Below are 14803 nucleotides of genomic sequence, written 5' to 3' on the forward strand. Positions count from 1 at the left end.
TCCAATAAAGATGTTTTTTTTTTTAAAAAAAAAGTCTGCTGTCTGCAGCAGACGGCCTGCTGACATTCACAGGCTGTGTTTTGAAACTGCATCTGCTTTCCCACATTCCTGCCGTCACATAAAGCATTATTAATAAGTGTTTCCTTCAAAACTGGTGCAGTGGGTTGCAGTGTTGGGAGGTGCATCTTTCTATTAATTGGTCTGATGTTCCAAAAAGGTCTAAGTGTGTGGCTAAAAGGGGTTACTGGAACTCATGGTTGCTGGATGACTTCAAAAGGTGATCCCTGAGCGCAGCTACCCTAGAAACAGCTGCTGGCGCCTGGTCGCGTTCCTCCTAAACACCTGTGGTCAGCGCCCCAGCTGCATGAGCATCTTTCTTTGTTATTGTCAAGTGGCTTTTGAATAATCCTGGGCTTCTGGAATCAAATATTTCCTCTGGGGTTTGAACTAGTATTTCTTTTTTTTTTTTTGTAGTACTCGGGCCTCTCACTGTTGTGGCCTCTCCCGTTGCGGAGCACAGGCTCCGGACACGCAGGCCCAGCGGCCGTGGCTCACGGGCCCAGCCGCTTCGCGGCATGTGGGATCTTCCCGGACCGGGGCACGAACCCGTGTCCCCTGCATCGGCAGGCGGACTCTCAACCACTGCGCCACCAGGGAAGCCCTGACCTAGTATTTTTATGATATGAATCAAATGGACTTGGGCAGAAGACCTAGGGTTTCTGGGGGGTTTTGCCTACAATCTGGATCCTCGGAGTTAAGTGTCTCCCTGGCTTTCCGATGTTATGCATTCCCCTCAGCCCCAATCAGTTCAGTTCAGCCAACAATTGTAGAGTACACAGTGTATTCTTGGCCTGTGGCGTGGCCTTGGGAATACGTGGATCAACAAAACGAGCTCACAGCTCTTAAGGGGCTCACAGCTCAAGTGGGAAACAGGATGGCTAATTTAGTAGCACTGATGGCTGTCTCAGGCAGATGTGGGTTGTATCCCTGTTCTACTCTCCCCGCTTGAGTAGCCTGCGACAAATGATTTTGCCTCTCCTGACCTCTGCTTTCTCATCTGTTGAATGGACACAAGAACATCTAGCTGGCAGCATCACTAGGGCACCACAGACTGTGCCTGTGAGAGCCTCTGGCCTGGCCTGACATGGGTTCTTGGTCCCTGGAGGGAGGCAGTGTTTTTTTGGAACCCTGGGAATGAGCTTCCTGGCATGAGCTGTGCCAGTTGAAGCCAGGGCAGCATCACCCCCATGCTGACCCCACCCTCTCTCTCCCCTCTCTTTCCAGCCTGTGACCTCATGACCCAGGGGATTTTGGCCTTGGTCACATCCACCGGTTGTGCGTCTGCCAACGCCCTGCAGTCCCTCACAGACGCGATGCACATCCCACACCTCTTTGTCCAGCGCAACTCAGGGGGCTCTCCGCGTACCGCCTGCCATTTGAACCCCAGCCCTGACGGTGAGGCCTACACGCTGGCCTCCAGACCTCCCGTGCGCCTCAATGATGTCATGCTCAAGCTGGTGACAGAGCTGCGCTGGCAGAAGTTTGTCATGTTCTACGACAGCGAGTATGGTGAGTTGGGGGCAGGGGCTGCTCTGGGGCTCTGGTGGGGGCATGGCCAGGCACTGGGAGACCTGCGAGCTGGACCATCGCTCATGGAGGCTGAGCGCTTTGGAGTGGGATGGGTGTGGACAGCGGTTGGTGGTCTGAGCCAAGTGGGCCTCTGGGTGGTAGGACTGAACCTCGAGCTTTGTGAGTGGGGGAAGAACTCTGAAAACAGATCTGTAGACAGGTGCTAAAGTTGCCTAGCAACAACACCTTATCACGACAGCTGAAGTTGGAATCATCTTTGAGTTTTCAATAAAATATTAATAAACCACTGGCAGGGATCCGAAGGGCTGCACGCAGGCAGTGGTGGAGGCTGGCCAGCATGGCTCCTCCTGGAATCCTCCTCTGCAAAGTGTTCCCCTCTCACTGGCTGCTCTCCCAGCTCCTTGTCTCCCTCTGCCCTGATCTGCCCTCAGTTTCAGGGTTTCTGGCTGGGGCAAAGGTCAGGGGGAGGGACAGCCTGACTGTCATGGAGCCAGGCTGGGGTTGTGTGGGTCTGGGGACACTGGACATGGCTGGTCATGGCTTCTGTGAACGCCTCCCATATGAAAAAAAAATCATAATTTGCTTGTGAGGAAACTAGAACAGTGGGCTTTGAAGAAATAGCTTTAGGTTTTCTATGACTGCTTTGTGAAAACAGACCATTTCTAGTCTCAAGATAAAATGGTTTCCACCTTATGAGTTTTTTTAAAAAAAACCTTTTTATTTTGAGTTAATTGAGATTCACATGCAATTATGAGAAACAATTCAGAGATTCTGTGTGCTCCAACATCTCGCCTGTCATACCATATCACAAGTGGGATTTGATCTTGACACAGTCCATAGGCTTTGCTCACATTCACCAGTTGACATGCACTTGGGTGTGTGTATTCACTTCTGTGCAATTTTATCACATGTGGATTCATGTGACCACCACAGTCAGATGCAGAGCAATTCCCTCACAAGGATCCCCATGCTACCCTTTTATAGCCACAGCCACCCACATTACGGGTCTTTAAAGGGTGTGGGGGACTGGTAAGGGCCAGCAGCTGCATAGCTGGGGCCAGGGTAGAAAGGGGTGGACCCTCGAAAGTCCTGTTTTTCTCTCTTGGTGAAATAATGCCTTTGCCAAGAATGTAACTAAGAAGAGAAACCAGCATATGTTTGCCTTTGCCTAAATACTCTGCTTCTCTAAGACCAGAATGTTGTCCTCAGCTCTTGAGCAAATATGCTGTTTAGAGTCTTCCAGAAGGAACTGAAAGAGCAGACAGTCACTGTGCTGAAATTAAGATGAGGTGGTGATGGGGAGAAGGCAGCCGGAGGCTCCAGGCCCTTGAATTGGACTCTGTCCGGGACTTGGCCTCTCCTTCCAACCCCCGCTCAATCCCTGACTCTGGGAAGGAGTTTGAGACCGTGTCATAGCACCTCTCAGTAGCCTAGCCTTCCCCTGACAACCCTTTGTGTTGGTGGTTCAACCCCCGATGTTGGGTCTGCTCTGAGGCTGCATCCTGTAGGGAGGTGTGGACACTGCCAGGGCTGAAGGATGCTCTGGTCCAGTGTCTGTAGACCCTTCCCACCTCACTGCTCCTGGTTTCTTTGCTCTCCTTTTGCTCTGACCTATAGAAGCTCTTCAAGCCTTGGTTCTTCCTAAGCCCTTAAGGTGGCTTTGGTCGGAACCTCAGCCATAGGAAGCAGGTATCAGCTCTCCAGCCTACCTGTCCCATCTGGGCTCCTATAATTGTTGAAGACCGAGTGACACCTAATGGCACTTGCTCAAATTCTGTGTTTTCTTCTTCTTACATCCCTTACCCCCACTTGGCTCAAGGATCAAGTCCCCAAGGAAGGGTGCCTGCTCTCCACTTTTCTGCAGACTCCCCCCTTTCCCATAGAGCTGGTTCCTTGGTTACATGCTCTCACAGACACACATCTCCTTCCTTCAGCCTGCTCTCAGCTTGTGGCACCACACTCATGAGGGCTAATCCTTGATGAACAGTTACTCCCACCCAGGCTCTAAGCTCCAAGACAGTGGGCCATGTGCTTTTCCCTGCTGTGTCTCTGCTGCTTAGCATGGTGGCTGGCACAGAGTAGGCCCTAAGAAATTGTCACTGTGTGAATGAACCAACTCGTTTATGTGGACATGGACTTTTCAAACAATGTTCACACAAGACAAAGGAGAAATGGGGGGAAAGACAAGGGCACTGAATGTCTGACCTCTGAGGTAGGGGAGGTGAGCTAGGAAACAGATGTTTCATTCTGTAGGCACACTCCTCTGCCCCTCTCCTCTCCCACCCAGACCCTACAATCAAACCAAAAGGTGTGCCCCTTTTTTCTGACACGGAGACCTTTGCTACCTTTGGTAGGGTTGAAGTGAGTTTTCAACGAAACTGGCCTTTATTAGTTATTCTATAAAGACACAGGGTACCCAGTAGCTTTCCTCTGGTGGACCACCGCAAGCAATTGGTTGAGCCTCGAATGCTGTGTTGGGAAGGATTCTGAGGAAGCATGTAGGCTCAGCAATAAAAGTGCTGTGATTGCTCCATGAAGCATCATGTTGCGGGGACGAGCTGGCAACAGCCTGCCCTGTTTGCAGATTCTGATCTGGAAGGTAGGGGAGATTCAAGCATTTCAGAGCTGCCTTACGCTTGGCTGTCTCTGTCCAAGGTGCTGATCCATTTGGCGTTAGCCTTTCTGGAGGCCAGTGCTCTTTTTTTTTTAAAAAAATATAAATTTATTTTATTTATTTATTTTTGGCTGCATTGGGTCTTGTTGCTGTGCATGGGCTTTCTCTAGTTGCGGTGAGCGAGGGCTACTCTTCATTGCGGTGCGCGAGCTTCTCATTGCAGTGGCTTCTCTTGTTGCAGAGCACGGGCTCTAGGCACGCGGGCTCAGTAGTTGTGGCGCACAAGCTTAGTTGCTCTGTGGCATGTGGGATCTTCCCGGACCAGGGCTCGAACCCATGTCCCCTGCTTTGGCAGGCGGATTCTTAACCACTGCGCCACCGGGGAAGCCCGCCAGTGCTCTTTCATTGGGTACTATGCAGAACCTCCTGCCTTTGCCTGCCCTGGTCATTTGCCCCCTGATTTGACAACTTTTGAGGCTGGGTTTCTACCCCAAACATTCTCTATAAAACGTTCACCACTGTTGCTTGTTTTGGCCACGCCCCTCAGGCACAGCCCAACCTCTGGCCCATTTGTAACATGTTAGATGAGCCAAGGCGGTAGAAGTCCACATGCTGTTTGATGCAGCCCCAAGAATTCGGGGTGTGGGTGCTCCCTCAGCTTGGCTGGCATTGGCCTCTCCGAGGGCCGTGGGTGGATTTATATTGCTGATATTCTTAAGACAAATGGTGCCTCCACAACTCCCCAGGGCCCTTCCTCCACCCGACCACTGTAACACTAGCTGCAGTGAGCCCAATTAAAAAGCAAATTGAGTGTAAAGACTGTTTCATTCCTTCCAAAGTCAAACAGAAGTGGTTTGAGGATATAGCGACTTTTTTTTTGGATGCTGATCTGCAAGTATCTTTACATATATTATTTTATTAAAGCCATTTAATAACTCTCTGAGGTGGGATTATTGCTGCCTTTTACAGGTGAGGAGTGTGAGGCTCAGAGAGATTCTTTGTGACTTCGATGCCCATGCACTTAGCCAAGGCACCATCCTATTTCTGTAATCTGGGGCTTGCTAGGCTCCAACCTTCTTCTCCTAGCCCCAGCCAGGCAGAGTTAATGCCAAGGATGGGGTGTGTGGAATGGACTTGGCATGCCCTAGCTTTGTGCAGTCAGTCACTTGCTAATGAATGTCATATGTAAGATCCCACCTTTGCAAGGTGAGGACTGATCCTTCCTCATTTGCCCCTCAGCCTCCCTTTAAACCAAAGGAATATCCTTCCCTGGGTGGAGCCTGAGGACTGGGCATCTGAGTCAAGAGTCAAGGGTCAGAGAGGCAAAAACACGTTCTAAGAGAGAGTTTGGCAGAGTGGTGGGAGAGGAGTTTGTGTGTTTAAGGTTTACAAAGTGCAAGATGTGCCATTTGGTAAAATTCCATCAAAAATACTTGTATGCTTGTTGTGACAGCGAAAGGGGAAATGAAAGAGAAGCTGACATTTGGGAGAGAAAATCTGTAACATTAAAATACCAAAAGTTTGGATTGAACAGAAGAGATGACTTTCTGACTTGCCACTTCAAATTCTGGGATATTCATGTGTGTCTTGGGGAGGATGTGCTAGGAGCTACAGGCACAATTTCTCCCTTGTGAACACATTTGGATGAGGGGTGTATTTACGATTGGGATCTTAGAAATCACTGACTCATTCGTTCAACAAATATTCACTGAGTCCCTACCATGCACAACTCTTTTGCTAGGTCCTCTTTTTACATGAAAAAACAGACGGGTGGAGTATCTTGGCTAAAGTTGCACAGGGCTGGGATGTGAAGTCAGGACCCCAGGGCTCTTTCCTCCACAGCATCTCTGGGGTGTGGTGGTCCCTCTTGGCCTCTGGGCCAGCTTGCAGGCCTGGAATGGGGTTGGGAGCTGGGATTCCACAGAAACAAAAGCTTAAAGCTCTAAATCTGTGGCCATTTCCTATTCGTGCTTGCTTTAAAATTATTTTTAAAAGTTTAAGAGTTACACGTTTACAATGTATATGTCAAGTTAAAAGAATGGTGATAAAGTGAACTCCCATGAACCCAGACCAGTTTAAAAATGTGTAGGAGCCCTTGTGTGTCCAGTTCATATCGTGTCCTCTCCTACCTAGGGGACATAAACACTATCTTGATTGTGTTCTAACCAGTTCCTTGCTTTTCTTTATAGTTTATCATAAAAGTATGGATCCTAAGATACATATTGCTTAGTTTGGCCTCTTTGTGAACCTTAAATATCTGGAGTAACACTTCTGTACACTTTCGTGATTGCTTTCTTGTTTATTCAATATTAGGTTTTTGAGATCTGTTCATTTGATGCAGATGGGTATATTCGATCATTTTTACTGCTGCAAAGTATCACCTGATTTATTATCCATTGTGTTACTCTGGGCATTTGTTTCCATGTTTTTGCTATTACAAATATACTGATAAGATTATGGTGTTCGTGTGCAAGAATTTTTTAAGGGTCTATCTCAAAGGAGCAGAATTGCTGGACTATTGGGTTTGCATGTTTCACTTTAGTATATCATTCCAAATTGCTTTCCGAAGAATTTCTACCTATTTTCACTGCTCTCTGCTATATATGAGCATTCTCGAAGCTCCCCAACTTCACCAACACCTGGTAATGTTTTTACTTTTAAGATTTTCATGTGAAATGGTATCTTGCTGTGATTTTAATTTATATTGCTGTGATAAAAGATGAGGTTGAGAATCTTTTCATATCTTTATGCACTATTTTTGTTTGTTCTTCTAAACACCTGTATGTAGTTTTAAATTTTTGCCTATTTTTAAGACTGAGCCTTTTCTTTTGTAAGTTAGGGATGTTAAATACCTTCTTTCAGTTAGTTGTCTTAATTCACAGAAGTTCTGTATTGTATTGTTTTCAAATTTATTCATCTTTAGACAAGTAGCTCTGTTTCCTGTCTCATTTAAGAGGCCCTTCCCTATCCAAATGGCATAAAGATATTTTCCTGCTGAAACCTCACTCTCTGCACTGAGAACAAATGTTGTCCTCCTGCCTGGATGTCCGTAGCTAGGTCCTGCCCCTGGGTGTGCCTGGATCCCAGTGCTAGACCATCTCTCCCTGTAGCCATGGCTTGATATTCCTCGCTGACTCTGCTCTGCTCTGGCCACGGAGCCGATCTTATTCTTGGTGGTGATTGCACAGCCTGTGGCATGGTGGCTTGGGAGGGCTTCCAGGAAGAGGTGGTATGTAAGCAAGGGTCTAAAGGACTAGTAGGAGATAGGCAAGCAGAGAGCACTGGGGGAGGAGGGGAGGAAGCGTGTCCCAGGAAGAGGGAAGAGCATGCTGGAAGGCCTGGGGGCAATGGAGAGGGGAAAGATCATATGGCTGGGTTGTGGGCAGTGGCCATGGGTGAGGCTGGAGCTCTGGGTCAGGCAGGCCTTAGAGGCCTCACTGATGAGCTCAGAGTCCCCAGAAATCTTTGGGAGCCATAGCTCACTACCTCAGGTGGTGCCTTTGGGTCCTATTCTTCACGCCCAGTCCAGAGACCTGAGGATAGACGTGGGGTCTCCATCTCCAGAGGGCTCTGGTTCTTCAGTTGCCTGTGTCCAGACTCATTGGCTGTCTACGAAAGGGAAGAAACTAACGCACAGAGAAGAGCTGTGATCTGACTGAGGACAAATCCCAGACCCAGAGTCCAAGCCAGAGGCAAGGCCTGAAATCCCCAGGTAACCCAGGTGGCCCAGGTATCAGTGAGTAACAGCTCATGTCTCTCCAGCCGTCACTCTGAGCAGGGCACTGTGTAAGTGCCTTAAGTGCTCCAGCTCACATCATCCTTATGGCAACCTTTCCAGGTGGGTGTATACTATCCTTGTTTTACACATGAGGAAACGGTGGCTCAGAGAAGTAAAGGGATGTGCTCTAGGTCATATGGCTGGTGAGTCGGGGGGCTGGCCAGGTCTGATTCCCAAAGCCCGGGTAGCACAGCTCTGCTCACAGCCTCTTGGTCCTCGTGGCAAAGCTGTGGGGAACAAACACCTCAGGTAGACTCTTCTTAATGCACAAGGATTTATTGTAGCACTGTTGGTAACTGCAGACTTTCCAACAACCTTAATGGTTAAGTATATTATGATACATATATATAATGGAAAACTATGGTTCTTTATGTATTAAGAGGCCATAGTTCCAACAAATGGTACTGTTAGCTCACAGTAGCAAAGTGAGAACAGTGGTGTCAGTATTGCTCTGGGTCAAAGCAAGCTCACATGTGTGTGTATCTGAGTACACATACAGTCATAGAGGAGTGCTGTGTTAGGGAGGGAAACACAATGACTTGGGACGGGGATGGGAGATATATTTTTTACTGCATATTTTAAAAGATCTTTTAAGTTTTGTTTCAAGTACAAAAATAAGTAAGCAAATAAAAAAGAGTGGAGGTTACCATCCCTCCCTCCTACTGACTGCCCATGGTGACTTTTCTGAGCTTCTGCTTTCTCACCTAAGGAACAGGGATGGTAATTTCTGAGCTACAGAGTAAAACCCCCAGCAGAATTCCTGGTACATGGCAGGTGGTCTATATGATAATAACAAATCATGTGTGGGAACCAGGAGTGGCAGTGGTCAGTATTCCCTCTCATGGCTGGGTGTGGGCTCAGGGCTTGGTAGAGTCTTGGTAAAAGAGCTTTGGCTGTTTGCCCCTCCTCAGGATTACTCTTGAGTATAATGGTTAGGAGCAAGGACTCAGGAGCAGTCTGCTTCAGTTGAATCCCGGCTCTGTCTCTATAGCTGTGTGACATTGGAGAAGTCACTCAACCTCTCTGTGCAACAGTTTCCTCATTTGTCAATTGGGGATAAATAATCATTTCCGCCCAGTGTGCTTGATGTGTGGGTTAAATGCATTAATACACGCCAAGAGCTTAGCACAGTGCCTAGCACATGCTAAGTACTCAGGAAGATTTCCTCGCTCAGGAACGGCACCCAGTGGTGGCCCCTTTACTGCCCGTTCTCCCTTAGCCTCTGAGCTGGTTCATCTCTGCTGTGGCCCAGAACACATTTTAGTTATATTCTTGGTGCTTGTGGAAGGGTCAGCTCTCTCACCTGCAGGGGACACTCCAGGCCTCCCTGGCAGCAGGGCTGAGCTGCTGGGCATCCCTGCAGGCTCACTGCATGGTCCCAGGTAGCTCTGGTGAGCCATTGCACCTTCTCAGCTGGACAGCCTGACAGTTTCTCGTGGCAAACATCTGTCGGCTGTTGGTCCTCACCCTTGAGTCCTCCTGACATGAAACTCCCCAGAAGAAAGAGAATTACTGGACAAATGCTATCTTAACCAATGCTTTGTGCCAACGACCTCTCCTTTCTTGCCCCCGGCATAGAGGTCAGATGACTGAACCGCGATGATGAGCGCTCTCAAAAGAAAAAAGATGGTAGTGATGAACCTAGTTGCAGGGCAGGAATAAAGATGTAGACATAGAGAATGGACTTGAGGACATGGGGTGGGAGGGGGAAGCTGGGGTGAAGTGAGAGTAGCATCGACATATATTTTACCGTATGTAAAATAGTTGGCTGGTGGGATGTAGCAGCACAGCACAGGGAGATCAGCTCAGTGCTTTGCGGTGACCTAGAGGGGTGGGATGGGGAGGATGGGAGGGAGGCCTAAGAGGGAGGGGATGTGGGGACATGTGTATGCATGTGGCTCATTCACTTTGTTGTACAACAGAAACTAACACAGTATTGTGAAGCAATTATACTCCAGTAAAGATCTATTAAAAAATAACACACATTGTATCATTATGGCATTAAATTGAAGTAATAAATACTTTTTCCAGATGAAATGAATAAGTGAGCTTAATTGCTAGGAAACCTACCAAGAAGTTCGACAATAACTTTACTGAGAGGAGTGTTTTGTGTTTGTTCTCCCATCTAATTATAAAGCGACTGTACTTTGGGGCACGTTAATTGTAGCACTTGCTGGAAGGTTAAAGTTCAGTAACTCTGGAGTTCCCTCACCCTTCCATCAGATTCCATGGTGCGTCTGAGGACATGAGGAGATGCCTGATGCAGGCGTGGATGAAGGACAGGAAGGCGAGGCTGCCCTGGCCCCCACGCACAGCCCATCGTGCAGCTGGGGCCCGAGGGAGTCGCCACAGCAAGAACTTGGCCAGGCCTACACCCTCCTCTTCCCATGTCGTGCCACGGTGCCCCCTTGGAAGACAGATGTGGCCCTGTTGATATCCCTCTCCTGCCGACCCTGCTTTTCCAGACCTCTGCAGCCCCAGGATACAAGAGGGAACAGGTTTTGTTGTTAAATACTGGAATGCCAGGAAGGGCACCCACAAGCTGGGGCCCCAAACATCTGGGAGGACTGTTGACCCAAGTGGGATCCTGATCCTCCCCGCAATGCCCAGTGAAATGAAATATTACGTCCTTTTCGTTGTCTCAGTTGAACCATCTCCTACTCTCCCATCAGGGAGAGCAGGGCTCTTTCCTAATAGGATCCAGCAATGTCAGGAGAGTTCCTTCATTTTTTGAAATGAACTATGTTGAGGCATAATCGACATGCAATAAAATACACTTATTAGATGTGTACTGGTTAACGGGTTTTGACAAATGTATGCACTAGCATAACCATCCTAGTCAAGGTGCAGAGCATTGCCAGGTATAGAAATGCCTTTGCTGTGAAGAGAGAACATCATAGCTAACTTCCTTGTAGCCCCAGTCACTTCAGCACTGGCTGGAAAGCCATAGGCCCTGAGAGCAATTCTGTATGCCTGGAGCCTGCGTGTAGCATCCTCTATTCCTAGGAGTGTTCTCAGGGATCTGGAGTGTCAGTGTGTCTGACCAGAAGACAGGGAAAGCATGGGGGGGAGTGGAAGGCAGGGGAGGGGAGGGGTGCGGGGAGCCAGGGAAGCCCTCTGGCAGCTGTGGCTGGCACTCGGGCTGAAACCATCTCCAGCCGGGATGAGAGCTCTGACTGTCTGCTCATTGGCCAGAGATGGCTCCTCTTCCCTTGCCAAGCGACACCTGGCACCTCCTTGAGAGGTGACATTTGGGTGGTTATGAGCACAGACTCCAGCATCAGAAAAGAATGGCATTCAAGTCCCTGCTCCATTGCTTACTGCATCCTGGGCAAGCTATGGGTACCCTTCAGAGCCTTGGTTTTCCTGATCTGTAAGATGGGTATCATAGTGCTTCTTTCCTAGGCTGCTGGTGGATCCTGGCCATGCACATTCTCAGCACTATAGCAGGTTGAGAGCCTTATGCTTTAAAAGTTGTCCTTTGCTTCTCACAAAGGGAATCTCAGTGGATGCCACCCAGCTCTGAAGAAGCCTTTTTGGAGACTTGGGAAGTGGGTTTCCTTTCCTGGTCACTCAGCAGCTGGGCCGTGGGGGAGGGGAGCCATGGGTCTTGCTGGTCTAGATGTGTTTAGACAGCATCTATGAGCAGCTTTAGGAACATCCTTCTCCTTGGGAGTCTTGGGAGGCACAAAGGCTCCGGGAATACCCTAAGATGGTTCCCTGTGAAGTGTTGTGTGGGAACACTTGGGGCACTTCTGCCCCCAAAAGCCTTCCCTCGCCAACTCATTAAAAAATGGGACTCCTTTTCCTCTTGATACCCTCTTCCCTCTTCCGTGAATTATTTTTTTCATTGAATTTACCTGCCATTTACTTACTTTTTGATGTTTGTCTTCCCCCAGTGAGAATGTGAGTTTTATGTTTTATTAAGTGATGCTGCGTACCCAGCACTTAGAATAGCACCTGGAACATAGTAGGTGCTCAGTAAATACTCGACATATGAGTGAATGAATCTATATTTTGGGGTGCTTCATTGCCTACTTATTCTTCCAGGAAGCATTTGTTTCTTTATATGAAATTCCTAATTATGGCAGTAACATGTGATTTCTATGCAGTCCAAAGATCAGTCAAAACCTCACTCTTGGGCTTCCCTGGTGGCACAGTGGTTGAGAGCCCGCCTGCTGATGCAGGGGACGTGGGTTCGTGCCCCGGTCCGGGAAGATCCCACATGCCATGGAGCGGCTGGGCCCGTGAGCCTGTGTGTCCGGAGCCTGTGCTCTGCAACGGGAGAGGCCACAACAGTGAGAGGCCCGTGTACCGCCAAAAAAAAAAAACCCCCAAAAAACCCTCACTCTCCTCCACTCCCACAAGTGAACTAGTGTGTTTAGGCTGCTGTGTTTCTGTCTACACCTTCCTTCTTGGCAAGTGTGGAGGGAGCACTTGTGTACCCAGGGGTAGGGCCCGATGAGAGTTCAGATGGGCCCAGCCCTTGAGAAAGCTCTCCCCATAGCTTCACAGGAGGAATAAACACAAAATACATGTTTATATCACAGTGTGAGGTTAATAGTGGCCGCTGAGGTTTTGTGGGTGAACACGTTGGGGAACTTGGGTTCCATTCCTGCCTCAGCCTTTTTTCTCACTTATCTCTGGGCCCATTGACAGATCTTTCTCATCCCTGGTTTTCTCATTTTGGTAATGGGGATAATAAAAATGTCTACCTCAGAGGGTTCTTGGGAGGTTGAAATAAAATGAAATGATGGATCTGAGAGCAATTGAGCTCCTTGTGGTACCAGTCCATTTCTCATTTGTCTGCCTACTCTTCAGTACCCAGGACAGCGCCGCAAGTGCTGGCCTGTGATTGCAGAGCCCTGAAGCCTAAACTGTCCCCCCAGCCCCCCTCAACTCTGCTTTGGGAGGCGGTGGGTTCTGAATTAGCTGGGAGCAATGAGGGCTTCGTCAGGTAGAGGAAGGGGGAGGGAGATCCCAGGTAGGGGAAACCTGTGTGCAAAACATCAGGGTGTAAAATAGCACGGCATGTTCTAGAGGAATGCTTGGAGGCCTAGCCGCTTACGCTGAGAGCTGGAAGTGATGGAAGGTGTGAGTGGGAAGGGGTGGACAGGGGCTGCATCACACACAGTCTCAGGCGACCTGGCCGGGAGCATCTGAGTGGTTAATTCATCATGTCTATGGCAGGGTTTCCCCTCTTCTGATGCAAGGTGTGTGTTGTGCCATCAAGGCTTGCCCTTCCGTGGGAACTCTCCTGTCTAGTGAGATGCTTAGGAACAGGAGCCTGTTCTCTTTGGTTGTGTCACCCTGGAATGTGACAAGATTGAAGTTGCTTGTACATTGTGTGGCCCGTTCTCCATTGTAAGAAGTCTGGCAGTTTTGATTTGGGGGGCTGCTGCCCACCCCCTGTTTCCCACTGGAGGCTCTGAGAGTGGTGACAAGTTCACTTGAAAGCAGAAGATGGAGGGGGTCACACTGACATGGCCACGTTCCCTATAAGTGCCATCATGTCTCTTCTCCAGGCCTCTGTTTATCCAATCCCTTGCTGACCTGGTACCTGTGAGGGCTTGTCTGCTCCTCACCCCAAGCCTCCTGGTCCAGGGCAGGGACCTCCACGTGGGCCTGGCATGCTGTCGTGACTTTTGGTTTAACTGTTTTGGGACGCCTTGTTTGCCTGTTTGCTTGTTTGTTTATTTCCTGCACACATCTAGAGAGGGTTTGCAGAGTGTTCTAATGAGGCAGCGGCAGTCAGAAAATGAAGACGGGGCCACAGTGGCTGCGCTGGAGGGTGGTAAGGAGCACCGTGAGGGTGCTCTCCTGGCAGGCAGGAGGTGGGGAAGGAAGCCGTGGCTTACAGGGCGTCCACATCCTCCAGGGCAGCTTGCTCCTTAGAGGGACCAGGCTTCTCCAGCACTTCAAAGAATTCCCCCGGAGGAACCTGGTCTATGCAGGGGACACGGAAGACAGAGTGTAATAGTAATCCCGGCTCAACTTTAAAGCAAATGCGGAGGTGGGTTTTGTTTGACTGTCACTCACGGTCCTCTGACTATGGAGGGTGGTCTCAGGCTAGAGCTCGCCATTCCCGGAGGGCGGGTCGGACTGCCCCTGCCTGAGCTTCCTTTAGGCTGGTCTTCATGGAGTCTGTGGATTCTTGTTGCCCACTGAGCAAGGCCTCCTGTATCTAATCAGTCCAGTTCCATCAGCCAGACACCCACCGAGTTCCAGGTGCTGTGCTGGGGAATTGGAGGTGAGCGTGGCAGGCATGGCTTTTGTCCCCTTGGCCCCGAGGGTAACTGCCTTCATTGGGGAAGAGGGTCGTGATGGAGGCCGTGCCGCGACGGCCACTGGAGCTGCGGCAGGGAGCTCGGCCTGCCCGGCAGAGCCTGGGAAGGCCTTTGAGAGTGGAGTTCAGTCCTGATGGAGTGAGGAGGGCCGAGCAGAGGGGAGGGCAAGGTGGGCAGATATGGGGGCCCAGGGGTGAGAGAGCTGGAGGAAGTTCTGTCTGGCTGGATCTAGTGTCTGGGGTCAGGGACTGGGACATGGACCTGGCCCAGGTGGTGGAGAGGCTGAGTATTCTAAAGGCAGTGGGGAAACATGGGAGGGTAAATCACTCTGCTTTCTTTACTTTGTTGATTCTTCTTTGACATTTTTATTGTATAAGTAATAACACAAAATGAATATGTCTTGTAAAAAAAAAGGTAAACAACTTAGGCAGTTAAGGTGAGAACAACAGGTGCCTTTAATGCTCCCTCCCCTGAATTCCTCTCTAGAGCTAACTAAGTAAAGGCCTTGCCTGGGCTCATCACACTTCCCGTGTA

At 49.4% G+C, this 14803-nt stretch overlaps 1 protein-coding gene across 3 annotated transcripts in view; it reads left to right on the forward strand.

Moving 5' to 3' along the window:
- GRID1 (glutamate ionotropic receptor delta type subunit 1) overlaps window positions 1-14803 on the forward strand; it is a 679656-nt gene that overhangs the window by 130003 nt on the left and 534850 nt on the right. For all 3 annotated transcript variants that reach the window (XM_067025226.1, XM_059053916.2, XM_067025227.1), the window contains exon 3: window positions 1285-1569. In XM_067025226.1, the coding sequence (XP_066881327.1) occupies window positions 1285-1569 (285 nt within the window). The remainder of the gene's footprint in view (window positions 1-1284; window positions 1570-14803) is intronic.

Source organism: Kogia breviceps, chromosome 2, assembly GCF_026419965.1.
Source record: "Kogia breviceps isolate mKogBre1 chromosome 2, mKogBre1 haplotype 1, whole genome shotgun sequence".
NCBI lineage: Eukaryota > Metazoa > Chordata > Mammalia > Artiodactyla > Physeteridae > Kogia > Kogia breviceps.